The sequence below is a fragment of the Podarcis gaigeae genome (assembly GCF_964106915.1).
Source record: "Podarcis gaigeae genome assembly, chromosome: 2".
Classification (NCBI taxonomy): Eukaryota; Metazoa; Chordata; class Lepidosauria; order Squamata; family Lacertidae; genus Podarcis; species Podarcis gaigeae.
The window spans coordinates 67,294,777-67,313,577 of record NC_139679.1 but is presented as its reverse complement, the minus strand read 5'-3'; the positions used below and the strand labels follow the sequence as shown (position 1 = coordinate 67,313,577).

General features: G+C 42.3%; 1 protein-coding gene across 1 annotated transcript; it reads left to right on the top strand.

The window, feature by feature from the left end:
• The first annotated feature begins 4,108 nt into the window (after positions 1-4,108).
• Positions 4,109-17,737, top strand: LOC310839806 (uncharacterized protein). The gene is made up of 8 exons (XM_083728746.1): positions 4,109-4,290; positions 8,309-8,653; positions 8,979-9,341; positions 11,887-12,067; positions 12,578-12,620; positions 13,688-13,757; positions 16,437-16,476; positions 17,050-17,737. The coding sequence occupies exons 1-8, from the start codon at positions 4,245-4,247 to the stop codon at positions 17,120-17,122; spliced, it is 1,161 nt and encodes a 386-aa protein (XP_083584872.1). The 5' UTR covers positions 4,109-4,244; the 3' UTR covers positions 17,123-17,737.
• The last annotated feature ends 1,064 nt before the right edge of the window (positions 17,738-18,801 follow it).

The window sequence follows — 18,801 nt, the reverse complement described above, 5'->3', positions numbered from 1 at the left end:
AGATCCAGCAGAACTAGGAAACAGCTCTCACCTTTGTCCCTAGCCCGCCGGAGATCATCAACCAGTGAGACCAGTGCAGTTTCAGTCCCATGATGAGGCCTGAATCCTGATTGGAAGGGATACAAGTGGTCCGCATCCTCCAGGCATGCCTAGAGTTGTTCAGCAACCACTCGCTCAATCACCTTGCCCAAGAATAGAAGATTGGAGACTGAGCGATAGTTGGCCATATTGCTTGAGTCGAAAGATGTTTTCTTAAGAAGCGGTTTAATGACCGCCTCTTTCAGTGGATCTGAGAAGGCTCCCTCACAGAGCAGAGCATTCACCACCCTGCAGAGCCCATCACCCAGCCCTTCCCAGCTTACTTTTATGAGCCAGGATGGGCAGGGTCAAGGAGACAGGTGGTTGATTTCACTCGTCCAAGCAGCCTGTCTACATCCTTGGAGGTAACAGATTGGAATTGATCCCATACAACCTGACTAGAGAGGACTCCAGCACTCTCCCACCCTGGCCCTGCTCCCATGGTGGAGTCTACCTCTTTCCGAATCTGAGCTTGTACCTTGGTCATCCGTCCTTTATTCTCGCATACGCTTCTCACTCCATCCTTCTATTCTCTTGTTAATTTGCATATTTTCTCTCTCTCTCTCTCTCTCTCTCTCTCTCTCTCTCTCCCTCTCTCTCTCACACACACCCCTTCCCATTTTCTCTCATCCCCTCTTTGCCCCTCTTCTCCCCATGGGGCAATTGGACTTAGGAAAACAAGTTTCCCTTAGTTCCAGATTTCCCCTGAAGGTTTGTGGAGTCTACCTCTTTCTGAATCTGAGCGACTTTATCTGCAAAAAACTTTGCAAAATCATTGCAGGAGATCTTGGGTGAAGGTGAAGGCCCTGATGGTGAAGGTGGTTACATTAGATTGTGAACCACCTGGAAGAGTCCCTTGCTGCTGTTTTCTGCAGATGCAATAGTAGTGTCGAAATCAAGCCTTGTCAGAGGAATGTGCCACTCTCCAGGCACCCGGCTGATTTCTTTGTTGACCTCCCCGTCTGCGACTCCCAGCAAGATACAGGCGAGGTCTCTTCGGCGATCCTCCTCAACGTGAGAAGAACACACCACTCCTCCCTCCTCCCTGCCTTTCCCAGGGAGGGGAAAGAGACAGACAGAAATATATTTACATGCCTTTATTTCTGTCTTTTGCAGCAGCACTCTCTTAATACCAACAGCAGAGAGAGATTGACTCCACCCATGTACTTCCAGTACAGGTCAGATGACACACTGAGCTAACATCCCGTGCTCAGTACAGTGAATGGACTGCCCCCTTTTCCAATGGTACAGCCACAAACATCAACATCCTGTTTGGCTTTCCAGCCACCTGCTGCTGCAGCTCGCTGCATTGCTCCTTTTTCGTAACAAATAGCGGCAAAGAAGGTCCTATTCACTGTTGCTATCGCCACTTGGTAGGCTCAACATTGAGCTCTAACCCATGTCTGGTCCGATTCAGAATGAGTTTTTTTGCCACCAGCATCTCAGCAATTGTTTCATTGCCCTCACCCCTAGAAAAAACCATGGGGCTGTCCGGGCTTCATATAATTGGAGAGGGTGCTTTGGAGCCAGACAGTCGATAGCCCTGGTTAACTCCGCATTCCAGCAGGACACCAAGGAATCAGCTGAAAGGCTATCAACATGGGATAAAACATCTCCTACCACTCTCTGGAAACCATTTGGATCCATTAAGTGGTGGGGGTGGACAATCTGAATTGGTCTCACCTCCCTGTAGAGGAGAAGGGTTGTGAAGAAGTCCAGTTACACCAAGAAGTGATCCAACCATGGCACTTCTTTTGTTTCACTTTTGCTTTGTGTCAGATCACCCCACATCCATAGAGGTGAACACCAGGTCTAAGGCATGTCCATGACTATGAGTTGGGCCAAACCTATTTAGGGACAGCCCCATGGAGGCCATACTTTCTACAAAGTCCTAAGTGGCCCCTTGTAAGGTTGTGTCAGCATCCCCTATGACAACCAAGCTAGGTGTCTCCAGGAGCACATCCACCACGACCTGAAGCAGCTCAGGCAGGGAATCCTTGGTTCAGCGGGAAGGGCGGTACACCAAAAGGAATCCTGTACTGCTCCTATTGCCCAGCTTTCAGAACATGCACTCAGAAAACTGGGTCTTCCCAATAGGCCTGGTGTAAGCTAATGACTTCCTAAAAATCACTGCACCTCCCCCTCCCCGCCCATATGATCTGGGTTGCTGTGCGTAAGAGAAACCTGGTGGACAAGCAGCGGCAAGAATAGGCCCGTCTGCCTCAACTAACCAAGTCTCTGTTACACATGCCAAGTCAAGTCCTCCATCCACGATCAAGTTGTGGATGTCAGTAGTCTTATGAATCAATGACCTGGCATTACACAGCAGCACCTTCAGGTCATGTGGGTCTCCCGTGTTGATTCCAGTATCCATCCGGTTAAAACCAGACCTGGAGGCAGAGATACTCTTTAAAAAATGACTAAACCTGCCCCCTCAGTAATGACATGGTATGGTATTAGTGTAGCTCCTCCTTCTGCCCGTGAGTTCGGGTGTCTCAGTACATGGACACTGTACACTGTACACTGGCTCCGGCCTGGTGGAACGCTCTGCCTCATGAGACCAGGGCCCTGCAGGATCTGATTTCTTTCCGCAGGGCCTGTAAGACAGAGTTGTTCCGCCTGGCCTTTGGCTTGGAGCCAATTTGATTCCCTCCCTCTCTCTTTTTTTCTTCTTCTTTCTTTTCTTTCTCCTCCTGCGATGAGGCTACATTTTAATCTTTTAATGTTCCATTATTTTAATGTTGTATTTTATTTTTGTTTTTAAGTTGTAATCATTCATCTTGTTTTTATTATTGCTTGTAAGCCGCTCTGAGCCCGGCCTTGGCTGGGGAGGGCGGGGTATAAATAAAAAAATTATTATTATTATTATTACATTATCCCCTGTGGAACCTGCCCCAGCCATTCTGATGGCTGGGGCCCCTGGAAACAGTGGCGTAGCGTGGGGGGTGCCAGGGGTGCCGGCCGCACCAGGCGCAACTTGGGCGGGGGGCGCACTCGCACTAGCAGCTCTCTGCCCCTACTAAAATCCACGGGTTAGGGAGCCCGCGCTCGGTCGGCTTGGCGAGGAGGTCGCAGAAGGGGGAGAGCAAAGCCTTCTGCCGCGGGCAAAAAAAGGAGAGAAAGCCGGGCGGGCGGGCTGGCTGGCTGGCGGGGGTCTGGCTGTGCCTGCTGCTGCCGTTGCCGCTGCTGCCGGGCTTTGACAGCTTGGCGAAGCGGAGGGAGAGGAACTTTATGGTACTTGCAGCTCTCTCTCCACTGGCCGCCTGGGTAGTGAGCCGAGCCGAGCCGGGAGTCTGGCGAGGGGGCGGGAAGACACTTTCCCCCCTTTTTTCCACCTCGCCTGGTCAAAAAGGAGAGCGGAGTCTCCTCAGGGCGCCCTCAGGCAGGGCAGGGCAAGGCAAGCAGAGCGAGGAGGAGAGAGAGGGGAAGGGGGGGGGAAGCAGCCAGGAAACGCCGCGGTGTGGAGGGGGAATCAATTAAGGAGAGAAAGCGAAAAGCCTTGGAGAAAGGGAAAAAAGGAAAGAAAAGAGGCAGCTCCGGGAGAGCGCGGGGGAAAGAGAAGCCTCGCTGCTGCTGCTTGGGAGAGTAAATTACTGTACTTGCCTTGCCCCGGGTTAGGGGGAGCAAATTACTTGCCTTGCCCCGGGTTAGGGGGCGCAAATTACTTGCCTTGCCCCGGGTGCTGATAACCCACGCTACGCCGCTGCCTGGAAAGCATATGCTACTGTATACAATTACTTTCTGGTAACTTCACCCACAATTCCATGCCATCTTTCATTTTCATTTCATTTTTGAGTTTTGGTTCTTTCGTTTCATTGGTTGTGTGTCGGTTTACTTACCTTCAAAAATTAATACAAAATGTTTTCTTAAAAATAAAGTTGGTAATGCACAATGAAATAGAAATCAAATGTCCCTGCAGTTTATTATTATTATTATTATTATTATTATTATTATTATTATTATTATTTTGAAGAGGGATAATTGACCATGGGTCTCCTGTGTTACACCCATTTGGCCGTTAGAAGCACAGTGGCATTGAGGTTTAAGGTGCTTGAACTCAAAATAGAGAAATTGCAAACGGCAACGCTCACTCAGCACTTTCAAACTGGTTAGGATATGATAAGCGCTCCGACACAGGACACTTTGGGGGTTTATGAACTGTAAACATGTCACACATACTACTTCAATGGATCGTGATTCATATTTGTATAGGTGAGTGGCTATTAAGATTCATTATTCTTTTTAGATCATGTAACAAAATAGATTCTATTTTGTACCTTCTGTTTTGCAGCGAGGAGAAGGAAATTCCACATATTTAAGCTAATAAAAGAATGTCTAAAATTATGTGTATTGGTAAAGAGTAGACTTTTGGAATTCTGTTTTAGTGGTCAGATTGTTTAAAAATATTACCAGTGGAGTCTCAGAAGACAATTCTGGGTTAAATTGAATCGTCCTGGTACACTGGAATATCTAGTTTGTTGTATTAGTGGTCAAATGGCATTGTGGGATGGAATATAGGAAGAAAAGGTTGTTCTTAGAGTGGATGTTTATTAGTTACATTTCTGTTTGAGGACCTTCAACCTCAGAATAACTATATTGTGGAATTGCTTTAGAAGAGCTGTGATAGAAGTGTAACTTCTAGTTGTGATGCTAGAAGAACATTGATCTGTCCACAGAACATAACCACAAGTTTTATGTGCAAATGCTTTACTGTAGGGGAAACAGGAATTTGTCACTTTGTTGATTTTGAAAACAGTAATAAAAAACACAACCGTTTGGGCATTGATATGCACAATAGGCGATTTGTAGGAAGAATAACATTTTCATAGTGATAACATTACAGTTTGAGGACTAAAAACATGCCATCTGTCACGTAACACCACAGCCGCTCTCATTTTACACTACAGTCGCAAATGGAATCTCCATGTTAGCTCAAATTATAATTTTATCAATGAAAAATTCATAATAATTGACATTAAGTCCCAGTGTAACTCACAAGGAGATCTGGGCAACCCAAAACTATGGAATACTAAGGTTCAAGGCTCTCAGTGGAAACGAGTTACTTAAGTTCAGTGGCTGTACCCTGAATATGAGTAGCACCATTAGAATTCCACTTCAAGATTTTCAGTTTTCAAACACCATGGAAATTCACTACAGATTGTTAGTTCACTTGAAATAAAATGTTCTGCTGCATAGGCTATGCTAGGAAGGGGATAAAAATGCTGAATGATAGATGGATAGTCATACAAGAACAAACTCCATTAAAAGTAGAATCAAACATTTCAGGTTTTGTTTTTGTTTTTTAAAAAAGAAAATTATGCACCTCTGCTATAATTTTGTCTGCTAAGAGCATTTCCAATAAAAAGTAACACACAGGAATGCATGAACATGAAGATCTAAAACTGAATAAAACCAGCAACACCATAAAATGCAAGTAAAGCCAGCAGTAGTGAATAACCTTAATATATAGGATTACAAAACAAACCACTAAAAGCTTCTAAGATTCTATAATGGAAAAACCTGGGTAAATTTTAAAGAGTTATTTACCTAGTCTTGAATGTATCCAACCTAGGTGCCAGGCAAGACTGTCTAAGAAGGGCATTCCATAACTAGGGTGCCATCGCTGAGAAGGCCCTCTCTTTAGTAGACACCTGTTGCACCTTGTTTGGTGGGGGTACCTGTAGAAGGGCTTCAGAAGATCTGGGTGGCAAGAGGTGCTGGTGTAATGCCACACTGCTGCCCCCTGACAGTGGCATTGCACCATTTACTGGAATAGGGAGGAGTGGGCTAGTGTGGTGGCAAGATTGGGGCTGCGTGAGCACACTGGTGGGAGTGGCACATTGGTGAAGCGGCACAGCATTGTCCTTGCTACTGCTCTGACCCACCCCTACACCACTGTTGGGAAGGAATGGCATGGCACCACCCCACTGTGCCAGCTGATTTTGCTGGGTAAGTACATATGGGGAGAGCAATCCTTCAGGAAGCCTTGTTCCATGCTGTTTCAGGCTTTCAACACATTCCAGCACTTCAAGCTGGGCCTGGAAGCCAATGTGGGTGGCAAATTCCTGCTCAATTACAGGCATAGCAGTTGATTAATAATCCTGCTCTCCTGTTTTCGATCAACTAACTTTTCTGGATTGTTTTCAAGTGTATATAACACATTACAGTAATCCACACAGGAGGTTCCCAGGTTGTGGCTCTCTTTGATTTATCTCTCAATATGCAGACCCCTAAATCTTAACAGTAGGGCTAATCTAAAAGCTGGCCCTTTCTATTCGTCATCCCTGAAATTTCTACCGCTAACAATCATTTCAGTGGGAACAGACCTTTAATGAACAGCTTAGTAATACTAAGGAGAACAGAATTCTTAGACGTCCACTGAATGTTCTTATACATAGGTTACCAGTTCTTTATGCTATATTCCATAAAATAAAAGGTTGTTGGTCAATGCTGGTGTTGTAATGATGGACCAATGCCCTTGCTTTCCATTTCATTACCTACTGAACTTCCCTCCACCCCTGAAATTATTTTAGCCTGCTTCGTAATGAGAGCATTACTGGAATGTGTAAACCCCACGGGCCAGAAGCAATATCATCCCAATAACATATCCTATAGCAAGACAGTGCCGTCCTAATATCACCTGGGGAGTGTTGCATGAAAATTATGAGGGCCCATTTGGAGGAGCCTCTGCATCTTTCCTGGGAGTGTTGCCAAGAGGAAATGACATTCACAGATCTCTGGAGAAGAACCGCTCAGCAGAATCAAGGCACAGCATTTCATGCCTGCGGCCCTCTCTGGGAGAGCTGAGCCGGGTAGGGATTAGAATCACAGGGTCGTTTTGCCGCTTCAGCAACCAGGCACAGGAGCAGAGGGGCACTGTGTAGTTTGAGCAGCCAGAGGCATTGCACTGACCCCCCCATGCCCTCTACTCAGCAAAATATTAGAAGTCACTTCATACAGAGGACAAGAAAGGTATGGATTATAAATAGTCAAACTCTAGGGTAGAGCAGGCTAGGAAAGGATGAAACAAGCACAATGTTACAAATCCTCGTTTCCTTGACCCTACTGAAATGCAATGAAGCTAAGCAGGTAATTTGTTCCACCTCATAGAACTTTGTTTTGTCAGAGTGCCTTAAGCAAAAGGGAGAATATGAGAGAGTCCACCTTCTCTGTGTTTCAAGCATTACAAAGGGAGTTCTGACCTCATCCCCAAAACACAAGATGCTTTGGTCACAGAAGTACAACTCACTGTTCTAGTGTAAACTCGCATTGACAGTGGTGATGCCAGAATCTACTTACTTAAAAAAACAAGGGGTGGAAAGCTACAGGTGTTCTGGACTACAACTCTCATCAGCCTCAGCCAGCATGGCCAATGGGTAGGAATAACAGAAGTTGTAGTTAAGAACATCTGGAGGACAACAGGTTGCCTGCCTCTACTGAAAATGATTCAGGAATGACTAGGAAATCTAAGGCAGATGGAAAACGGGCAAAAAAATAAAAATAACCTAAGCATGATTGGTCTTGGGAATTACAGCTGAGATATGTATAGGACTGGGGTGTAAGGCATGATAAATGGGACTCCGATTCATGCAATAATAAGTGAAGCATTGTCTGATAAAAATATTCTCCCTCTATCAATCCACTGTGATCAAAACACATATCAAATGGACTTGCTGCTTGTTAGTTTCAACTGGGTTTTAGTTTAGATTATTTGTTTCAGAATACAGTGGTACCTTGGGTTAAGTACTTAATTTGTTCTGGAGGTCCGTTCTTAACCTGAAACTGTTCTTAACCTGAAGCACCACATTAGCTAATGGGGCTTCCTCCTGCAGCCGCGCCACTGGAGCACAATTTCTGTTCTTATTCTGAAGCAAAGTTCTTAATCTGAAGCACTATTTCTGGGTTGGTGGAGTCTGTAACCTGAAGTGTTTGTAACCTGAAGTGTATGTAACCCGAGGTACCACTGTATTGATATGTTATATTGACTGTTGAACTTAATTATTTTTAATTGTATGTTGCTTGGTTATTAAACACCTTAAATAAATAACAAATGTAAAGGTGTGCTGGATTTCTATATACATAACAGAAAAGTGATGAACGCATTTATATATAGCTAACAATTTAAATACATAGTTTTTCAGGAAAACTGGTTCCTTCATTTCAGGAAAGCAATATTACATATTATGGAGTAAAATATTCTTGACCATCTTCTCTGTTCTTTTCTTCTCAGTGGATACCATATCTCAAACAGTAGTAAGAGGGGTGGTGGGCCAAGCCATCACATTGCCATGCACCTATCCTGTCCGAAACAGCTATGACCTTACTGATATGTGCTGGGGCCGAGGCAGCTGCCCGAATTCTAAATGCAGCAATGAAATTCTCCGCACGGATGGAAGGCGGGTGATAGCAAGAAACTCATATAGGTACCAGTTATGGGGATCTGTGACATGGGGAGATGTGTCCCTGACAATTACAGGTCTAAATGAAAGAGATAAAGGATTGTACTGCTGTCGTATTGAAGTCCCAGGCTGGTTCAATGACATTAAAATTACCTTGGATCTACAGGTTAATAGAGGTAAGTGGAATTATTATCCTCTGCCCATTTTCCCCATCCTATGAGAATTATGAAAAATACTTGTTAGGTTTCTCTGCACTACAAGTTCACTGTGTGGGGAGTCTATGGACCATTGTTCAACTGCAGTTGATCTAGCTGGCAGCAGAGCTGAACAATCTAATCAAAAATATTTTCATCTGACCTGTCACAGAATCTCAGTTAGTAAACAATTTCCCCTTCAACCTACTCATTTGTTGGCTTGAGTTGTTATCTTTTTGGCCACCATTTGCTTTGTTCCCATTCCATAGATGTAGTTCTGATACATATTTTTGTTGTTTTCTTACAGCAACAACTACAGTCTCTACCACAACAACCACAGTCTCCACCACAACTATTGCCACCACACCTCAAGTCCTTATCACCACAAGTATTCCTTCTCCCTTAATAACCACAGTTACTTTCCCACAAGCCTCTCCTTTTATTTCAAATAGCCCTGATTCCCCCACTGCAGCCCCCACTGATGTTCATATTCCAACAATGACCACATCTTTTGTGATGACAGACATGGCTGTCGTCCATCAGTCAACTTCAAACCATCGGTCAACTTCTCCATCGGTCAACTTCAAACCATCACCAACCAGTCGCCAGGATGAGTTGACCGAAAATGTCTGTTGTTTTTTTACCACAGTGACTGCCCCTCCGGCTACAGGTACAATGCTTAACCCAGAAGAACTGCCTCCTTTAAGTTCAATTTATTTATTTATTTGCTCTAAGAATTTATAAAATGCTTGATATAAAATAGTTAAGTGGTGGACAAGATGGCAGAGGGACCAGCCATAAGATAACATTGAAAGCATGCCTTAATATTCTTCAGTAATAATCAAATCAGCTGCAAACAAAAAGACAGCTGTCCTCCTAGGGAAAGTCTGAGTAAAGTAGAAAGGGTTTTCAACAGGAATTGAAAGCACACAAGCTACATACAGGCTGTCAAATTAGAAATGATGGTGGAAGATCTGGGTGAAATAACTGGAAATCTATATAAAGACAGAACAATTTAAATCATAAAATGGCATAAGTGAGAAGGTAGGTGGAAGTGGAGAAGTGAACTCATTCCTCCTAAACACTGGCTCTCCCCACATGCCCCCCCATGGCAATCTGGGACTAGAAGTAGCTCCAACTGAAAAACCAGCTAGGTTAAGCAACTTTGAGGAGAAAAGAAAAGAAAGGGGGTGGGGAATAGGTCCCCACTTCTTCTGTGCTCCTTTTAAAATACCCCCCCTAACCCCACCTTCCACTTTATCTTGATTGCTCTTCCCTCACAGTTACAGTCATACCTCTGGTTGCGAACGTGAGGCACATTCGCAGCCCATTGTGTTCGCAGCCTGAAGCACTGTGTCTGCACATGTGTGTGATGTCATTTTGTGTTTCTGCGCATGCGCGAGCACCAAAACCCGGAAGTAACCCGTTCCAGTACTTCCGGGTTTGGCGCAGTCCGCAACCTGGAGCTTTCGTAACCTGAGGTATGACTGCAGTTGCATTCTTAAGTGTGTTCCATTGTCTGTCGGCTTGAAGTATTTCTTAGTTCTGTATTAATCTTTGCTGCAACAGATATAGCTTGACCGCGTGACCCCAAAAATGCCTTTATTTCATGGGCCTGGGCATTTCTCCCAGAACCCAAAGGCAGAGCCAGTTTTCCAGAAGTCAAGTGTACCCTGGAACACAGTTAGTTAAATCACATTTCATGTTCCAGATTGTTGGCGCTAGGACCAAAGAAACACAGAAGTTTCCTTTTCTTCTGCTTATGAGCTTCCTCATTTCCCATGCAACCCACCAAAACAATTGTTTTCAATTCTCCATTTTGAGCTATTCTTCAAGACTTTGTTAATGCAAGTCAGACCATGTACGGAGGTTGCATTCACAAGAAGGATTCATCATGGCAGAGAAGTCTGCTTATGATGACTTTCCTTTCCTGCTGTAAAGGATTGGCCAGACTCCCCGGTGGCTTCTGTGAAACTGTCCTCAGAAATTCAGATTCTAGATTTGACATGTGCGTTCATGACTTAATTGTTTTGTTTTCCACAATCCAATTCCTAGCCACAAAGAGCAGCCAACATCCAAGTCTGGGGATGGGCAGGGGGAGGAAGGAGGGCTCATTGATTTCCTGTTGCTCCCATGTGAAAAGACACCATAAACTTAGGCAACAATTCCAGAATAAAACCCTCTCTTCCGAAAGAGAAAAATTCTAACCATATTTTTCGCCCTCCATCTCACTTTAAAAACAAAAACCAATTCAAGGCTTTCCTCAGATAATTCAGATGCCCGAAAAGCTTGCCAAGTCAGTCAGTATTTCCATATTACCTCCCCCCCGCCATATAGAATCATAGAGTTGGAAGAGACCACAAGGGCCATCAAGTCCAACCCCCTGCCAATATGCACTCTGGTGAAATGGTGTGAGGGGGCTGCAAACTGGAGAGTTCCTGGAAGCCTGAAATTTACAATACTGTAAGTGTCAGACCATTTGTGAAAAATCACTAAAGATAATTTCCCTGAAGGTTCTCCTATGCAATGGACAGTTTGTGGTAATTATCGTAGGATCCAGGAAAAAGTAAAAACACCAGCATTATAAGGCAATATCCTACCTGGAGGTAAAGAGATCACAGTGGAATATGTTATCTGTCCTTTTCCCGTGTTTGGTGGGAACATACTTCCAAGTGGAAGGAATTATGGGACCTGAGATGCACAATGAGAAACAAAGCCAGGGCCCCAACATTATGTTTGTTGTCTCCACAGCCCCCATGTTGTCGGAAAGAAAGTAGATGAAAGTAGTGGAAAGTGGTGGTGGTTGTGGGACTACCCAAGATGTGTATACAGTTTAATGTGAATAGATTCTTAAACCTGCCCCTTGCTACACAGTCCTGGGCTCAAAAGCAGCTGCTTGCTTCAGTGTCTCTCATTCCTGTGGCAATGGAGCTGCTGCTGGATGATCCCTATGAGCTCAGTAGACTGTATCTCCTGCTGCTTTCTCCTCCACTGTATTCTCTAGTTTAAGGTTACCAGATGTCCCTGTTTCCCGGGGACAGTCCCCAGATTTACAAATCAATCCCCTGACAAAATCCATCTATTTAGTAGGAAGTTGAAAAGTGTTCCCAGATTCATTGAAAAAAATCTGGTAACCTTACTCTAGGTGGGTGTTTTTATTGTCTACATCAGCACTGTAGTCTACTCAGTCAAATGTTCCTCTTCAAATCCCTTAGAATCTCCTCAGAGAACTGTCCCTTACTTCTCAGAAGACCAAACCCTTCAGTCCCCCAAAAGTGCTGTGGTTCACCCACAGATGTCAGAGAACTCCACTGGAAACAGGAATGGAAGTGAAAATCCCCAACATTCACATGATGATCAGAAGTCAGGAATGGAAATGACTCCAGCAAATAACAGGTAGTCTTCACTATTATTTTTTTTATCTGGCAATGTCACACAAGTCATTACATTATTTTCTGCCCTTTTTCCTAACATTCCCCTTCCACTGAAATGCATTGAAATTAATTATTTCATTAATTACATACATTTTGGCCATAGCGAATAGTGAGATGAGTAACAGGTTTTAGCACAAGCTGAACTGCAGTGGAAAGAAAAGGTGCTGTTTGTGATCAACCTGGGATGGGAATGGCTGCCTCCTTGTAACCCCACTCCAGGCATCCCACAGGGTTCAAGAGGTCAGGGTGGTTTCATTTGATGTACTGGAAGAATATCTGCGGTGTCATGTTCTCATTAGTAGCTTATAGCTGCAATGACATTATGAAGATGGTCACCACTGCAAATAAAAGAAATTAAATTTTCTCCATGTCTGTTCAACCAGTTTTATTGTGGAAACTCTCATTGGAATGTTATAAGTTTTAAAATGTGTATTTATGATTTGTGATCCTCATTTTTTCCTCTCTTTTTTAGCCAAAACCAGTTTGGAATTTCTGATATGCTAGTAACATATAAGGTATTTATTGTATTTGGTTGCTTACTTTTCCAACAAGCTCAGACTCCTACCATAAATGTACACAGGGAAAAGCATGGGATTTGGAACAGAAACATTAGCCAGTTAGAAAGGGGTTAAGTGAGGGGTTACCAACCTTTGGGGATCAGTGGGCATATCTTGACACCAGTCACAAAATGGCAGCTGTGGGGCCATATCAGAACACAAAATGGCTGCAACATCTAAAAGAGTAGAAAAAGAGATGTGGCCACAAAATGGTGCAGGCATGATCCCTCTCCCACAACAGTCAACCTGTCAATGGGCGGAAATCCATCTATATCAGCCACCACCAGACTTGTTCATGGAGGGAAACTCTTTGTTCCTCTTCTCTGTTTGGAATGGGTGGGAAGGTGTGTGTTCAATCCCAATTAAATGTGACATGTTTAAGGGGGTATATTCATTGTAGGAGAGACTGAGCCGTGCAAACAGGAATGGAGTAGGAAGATCAAGTCTCTGATGTATTGTGGATTTTTGAGGAGATGTTTACCGAGACTTTTCATGGGTGCCATAGATGGTACTGGTGGGCACACTGGTACCCATGGGTTCTTTATTGTCAACCACTGGGACATGCATTACTTCCCTGAATCCTTCTCCTGCTCTACTCGTGGGAAGAAAAGTCAGGCCTTCAGCATACATCTGCATATGCTTTTCCTGGCCATAATGTAAGCACACAAGGTATTACCATGACAGGGCTGTTCTAATTTACACCCTCAAAAATGCACCCTGATCCAGGTGAAAGAGAAATTTATTGAAAGCTTGTCCCCAGCATGTGTAAATGTTCTTCTACTTACATCTCTAGTTCTGAACTTTAAATGTAAAGGAAAAGCGAACTTGTATATTTGGAAGCTAGAGTGGGTTGGATCACAAAATCCAACTCAAGTAAAATGTGCTGACCGATCCACTCCTTTCAGCCCACCAACTGGAGCTTCAGGCCAGAACACTGGTGTCCAGGTGTCCTTGTCTGTTGGCAAAATTAACCTGGATCATAACAGTTTTAAAAGCCTATTTGGTTTGTATGTTTTCCCTGTTAGGAAGTGCTGATTCTTGGTGCTATTGTGCTTTTGGTTCTCCTCTTGATTCCAGTAGTACTGCTAATGAGACGTAAGTATGAAATATGCAGTTTGTACTCTGTTTTAAATAGATGCTTGGTACCGAAGAAATCTTTTGAAACTTTCCCCTAACAAAGCTGCAGTTTGCTAATCTAGTTCTAGAGCACACTAGCAAGACAACTCATTCTCATTCCAGGAATGCCTCTGACATTTCATAGACCATTCTCTCTTGGTTGGTTGGTTGGTTGGTTGGTTGGTTGGTTGGTTCCTTCCTTCCTTCCTTCCTTCCTTCCTTCCTTCCTTCCTTCCTTGCTTGCTTGCTTGCTTGCTTGCTGGAGAGGAGAGAGAGTATTTATTTTATTCATTTGATTATATTTATCAATTAAAAAATCTTCAAGTGATTTAACAGTAAAAACATCATCAACAAAAACCATTAAAACCAACTAAATATTTAAAAGTAATTTAAAACAATTTAAAACAAAAAAAAATTCAAATCCAACACAGATGCAAAGTGGGGTAAAGATTTCTATATAAAAGTGTAAAAGAAATCAGAATTTTAGTGTGAATTTCTCCTCATCAATACATTTTTATATGCAGTTTTGACCACTGTAGACTTTTTTTGCAAGCAATTTTCCCTAGCATTTTTGTATGTTATTTTCTTTTTTTTTATAAATATTTATTAAGAATTTTTATAAGAAAAAAGCATAAATAACAAACAACATTGCTTATGTCATACACAAAATTTCATAACTCGTTTGGACTTCCTCACGTCTCCCGCTCCCACTTACATTGTTAAAAAATTTTTTTCAAGCAAATTATCATCTTGTTTACAATCTTATATCCACTCGTTTAAATATAATCTGATAGTTCTCCCAAAGGATTTGTCTTTTCCTTAATCTCACTTATCATCTAATTTCAATCTAGTTTAGTGGTGGCCAATTATTTATGATCAAGCATCCTTCTTAACATTCAATCAAATTACAATATTTTTGTAAATAAGTTTTAAATTTCTTCCAGTCTTCTTCCATCCTTTCTTCTCCCAGGTCTTGGATTCTGCCGGTCATCTCTGCCAGTTGCATATAGTCTATCAGCTGCATCTGCCATTCTTCCAGTGTGGATAGATCTTGAGTCTTCCAATTCTTGGCAATGAGTATCCTTGCTGCTGTTGTTGCATACATAAAAAATGTTCGGTCCTTCTTTAACACCCCCTGGCCGACAATACCCAAGAGGAAGGCCTCTGGTTTCTTGGTGAAGGTATACTTAAATACCTTTTTCAGCTCATTATATATCATTTCCCAGAAGGCCTTCACTTTAGGGCAGGTCCACCAGAGGTGAAAGAATGTTCCTTCATTTTCCTTACATTTCCAACATTTATTATCAGACGAATGGTATATTTTGGCAAGTTTAACTGGGGTCATGTACCATCTATATATCATTTTCATTACATTTTCCTTCAAAGCATTACATGCAGTGAAGTTCAGCCCAGTGGTCCACAACCTTTCCCAGTCCTCAAACATAATGTTATGCCCGATATCCTGTGCCCACTTTATCATAGCAGATTTAACCAGTTCGTCTTGTGTATTCCATTTTAACAGCAGGTTATACATTCTTGATAGTACCTTAGTCTTTGGTTCTAACAGTTCTGTCTCCAACTTCGATTTCTCCACCTGGAACCCTAGTTTTTTGTCATTTTTAAAAACTGGGTGTAATGTAACCAGTCTCGCACTTTACCCTCCATTTCTCCAAACTCTGCAATTTCCAATTGTCACCGTCTTTTTCTAATATTTCCCAATATTTTGGCCATTTGGCCTCCATGTTGGGTCTTTTTCGGGCCTTGGCTTCCAGAGGGGACAGCCACCTCGGAGTTTTGTTTTCCAATAAGCCTTTATATTTTGTCCAGACATTAAATGCATTTTTGTATGTTATTTTCACAAACATCTTCATTTTTATGCACTTCCCCCAATACGTACATTTTGTAAACATTGCTTGGCTGGAGAACTGCACCAGATAAGGATGGCTGCATTTCTGTTTGTATATTGTTTGAGAAAGTGCAGACTGCATAGATTTGGCTTTAAATGCACAGTGAAATGAATCCCCCCCCCCAAAAAAAATCCCTACTCCCAGGTAAGTGTGTGTAGGACTGAGCCCTTGCACCAGTCTTAAGCAAAGCTATCAGATTCATGCATAATCAGCACCATAAAACATCAATATACACCAATTGTAAAATTGTATTTAAACAGAGTAGAATATCGGCTTAAAAAACAACTCAAGTGGCTGTGAAGCACCAGAATGGTTGTGAAGCACCAGAATGTTGAACAAAATTGTGTTCCTGCAGCAATGTCCCTCCAATTTCACAGAGCTTTCTTCTCTTTTGTCTTCTTTCTTAAAAGCTGCACACTCTTCTCTAGCACTGCAGCCCATGTCTCCTATGATTATTAAGGAATAGGGAGCCTTGCCACTTTCAGTGCTCCATTTCTCTTCCAGTGCATGAAACCCTCTTGGGTGAATCTTTGAAGTCACCCTCAGCAATCTCTTTCTGTATGGTCTTTCAGTTGTGCACAAAGAAGAGTCCTGACTGCTTGCTATTCCTGTTGCTTTTAGTGAAAGTTTTCTACTCCTCAAGAGTTGTGTATTATGACTCAGCCAAGTCTGTTGGTTCACTAAATTGCATCATACTGTCCTAGAATAGATGTTCCTCTTAAAACTAATCAATGCTTCATTCCCTCTCTAGGTAAAAAGATTAGAAAATACCACATTGACGAAACCAAAAGGTTAGAGTTTAGTTTGCAATCCAGTTCTTTTTTGTGTCTAATTGAAAGAGAGACATAATAATTTTTATATGAGCCCACACTAACATTTCTGGTTCTATTTATTTTCCCTTTGTGTTTATTACCCTTACCCAATAGCCCTGTTCTTTTTAATTTTTCTTTTAGACTGTAAGTAAGCCTTAGGGCAGGACTTGCGTTCTTTTCTTGGGAAATATCAATGTGGCCATAGTAATTGTTCTGCACTTATTCAATGGATGCTATCCCATAGGCTTTATATGCTAATACTGAAGGGGGGGGGGGAGTAATCAGGATTGATTTATTTTTTACTATCCTAAGAAATCTGTTATCCTAAGCTGTATGTTGACACAACCACGACACCTACAGACTCCACTGACTTTCAGGCCCAACTAAATCCATGTATTGTACTATACTTCTGCCCATTCGTGGGTTGGCAATCTTAATTTGGCACCAGAACTACAGTATAGCGAAAGAAACTGAGCTAAATGAATAAGTTAAACAAAACAACCGTGTACTTATTTACCTCAAGCTTTAAAAGACTTGTGCTTGTCCTTGCAGCTTAAACACACATGAAGAACCTGAACAAACACTTGCTGAAACAGGAGGAGAGAATGGAATGTTTCCTCTGTAGCAGCCGCATTTTTACATTCAAATCTAGCTACAAATTCAAGATCCATGAATGGAAGCATTTCGAAGAAGCATTCCGGAATGATAGATTGCATAACTTATGCTGATCGCCCTATTGCATCTATTTGCCAACTAACCACTTCATCTCTCCCCTCCCCCCCCCCCCCCGCTTCTCTTCTTTTATTGGGCTCTCTTCCCTGCTTCCACCTTTCATGTGTAATTTTAAAATCCTGTACTAAGCATAAAATGAATGGTAAATAATGGTAGTGGTTGTGATATTAGTTGCAGCTGTGGCAGCAGCAACAGCATGTTGGTCTATTTTCCATCTGGTAGTAATCTGCTATTCCAGCAGTTACTAATAATGTTAAACTCTATTACTTAAACATTTTCTTCCTCAAATTTCTAGCTGTTTGGTTGCAAATCCTTTTACAAGTAATACATTTTAATCATGCTAGTGATTAATATATAAAGAAGCATTGTGAAATTATTGTTATTGGAAGTGGTAGTAGCATTGTATTTAGACAATGTATATACAGCACTGCTTAATTACAGCAGTCTCTAAGTGGTGTACAAGGAAAGCAATACAATAAAAATAAAAATTGGTTAAATCTATTAAAAATGTTTAAAATAAATCAAATCCTTAAGTAAACTATTCATGTATTGCCTAATGATGAGGACTTATGCCTTGTGCAGACTGCCCCAGAAATGCAAGTGAGAAGTGCTTTCTTCCATGTGTTTGAGCTAGCTCATGTTTGAGTTTTTGTTTTAACTCATGAACAATATTTGCATTTTAAAGAGTTTGACAGCACAAGCCTATACAAGTACTCATACTTCTTAGTTTAATGGGTAGGTGTACATAGAACTGCAGCTTCAGTGACCTGATCAGTTATCGTGAACCATCTAGGCTCTGTATCTTGGTAGATTCCATGTGGCCATTGCCTTCAGTTTATTCAGTCATTTTCTTTGGAGCAAACATGTCCATGAGAATGTTGCACACTGCCACAATAAATGGAAATACATGCCTTTCTGTTATTTTACAGCATTCTGCAGACAGACCGGGGTTAATGTTTGAAAAAATTACAAGTGTATAGTGCTACCTAAAGTTTAAGAGTTGATTCTTGAATCTTTGCTGAGATTGATTTCATAGGCACTTTCCCATGCATTCTGTTCCATTACTCAAATTCTTTCCCCAACATTTGTGCAATCCTGTTATTCAATATCCTAAGACAGCTAGAACCATTAGCGCAGTTTGCACCATGGTCTTGCAATGGAAACCATACCTTCGTTGCTGTTTGTCAGCTGCTTCCATGTTGTCTGATGTTGCCTCCAAGCTGTTAACCAGGCATTTTGCCGAGTCTTGAAGAATGAGAAATAACCGTGGTGCAGTTACAACTTGTCTGTTACTCTTTCTTCCAGATGTGGCAAGTTGGTGGGGCTGAAAAGGGGAGACAACCGCAGTAGGCGGGTAACTAGAAGTCAAAAAGCACCTTCTGCAAGGGTAGTGCAAGGGTAGTGGAATGCCTCCTTTGACCAATGAACAGACAGGATTTGATTCAAACACTCCCAACCTATCTGACATATCATTCTGAAAAGTTATAATGCATCATACACATGCACTCCTCAAGATAATGGAGAAGCCAGTCTGAGCAAATCTGCCTTATGGAGACTGTGCCCCAGAAATGT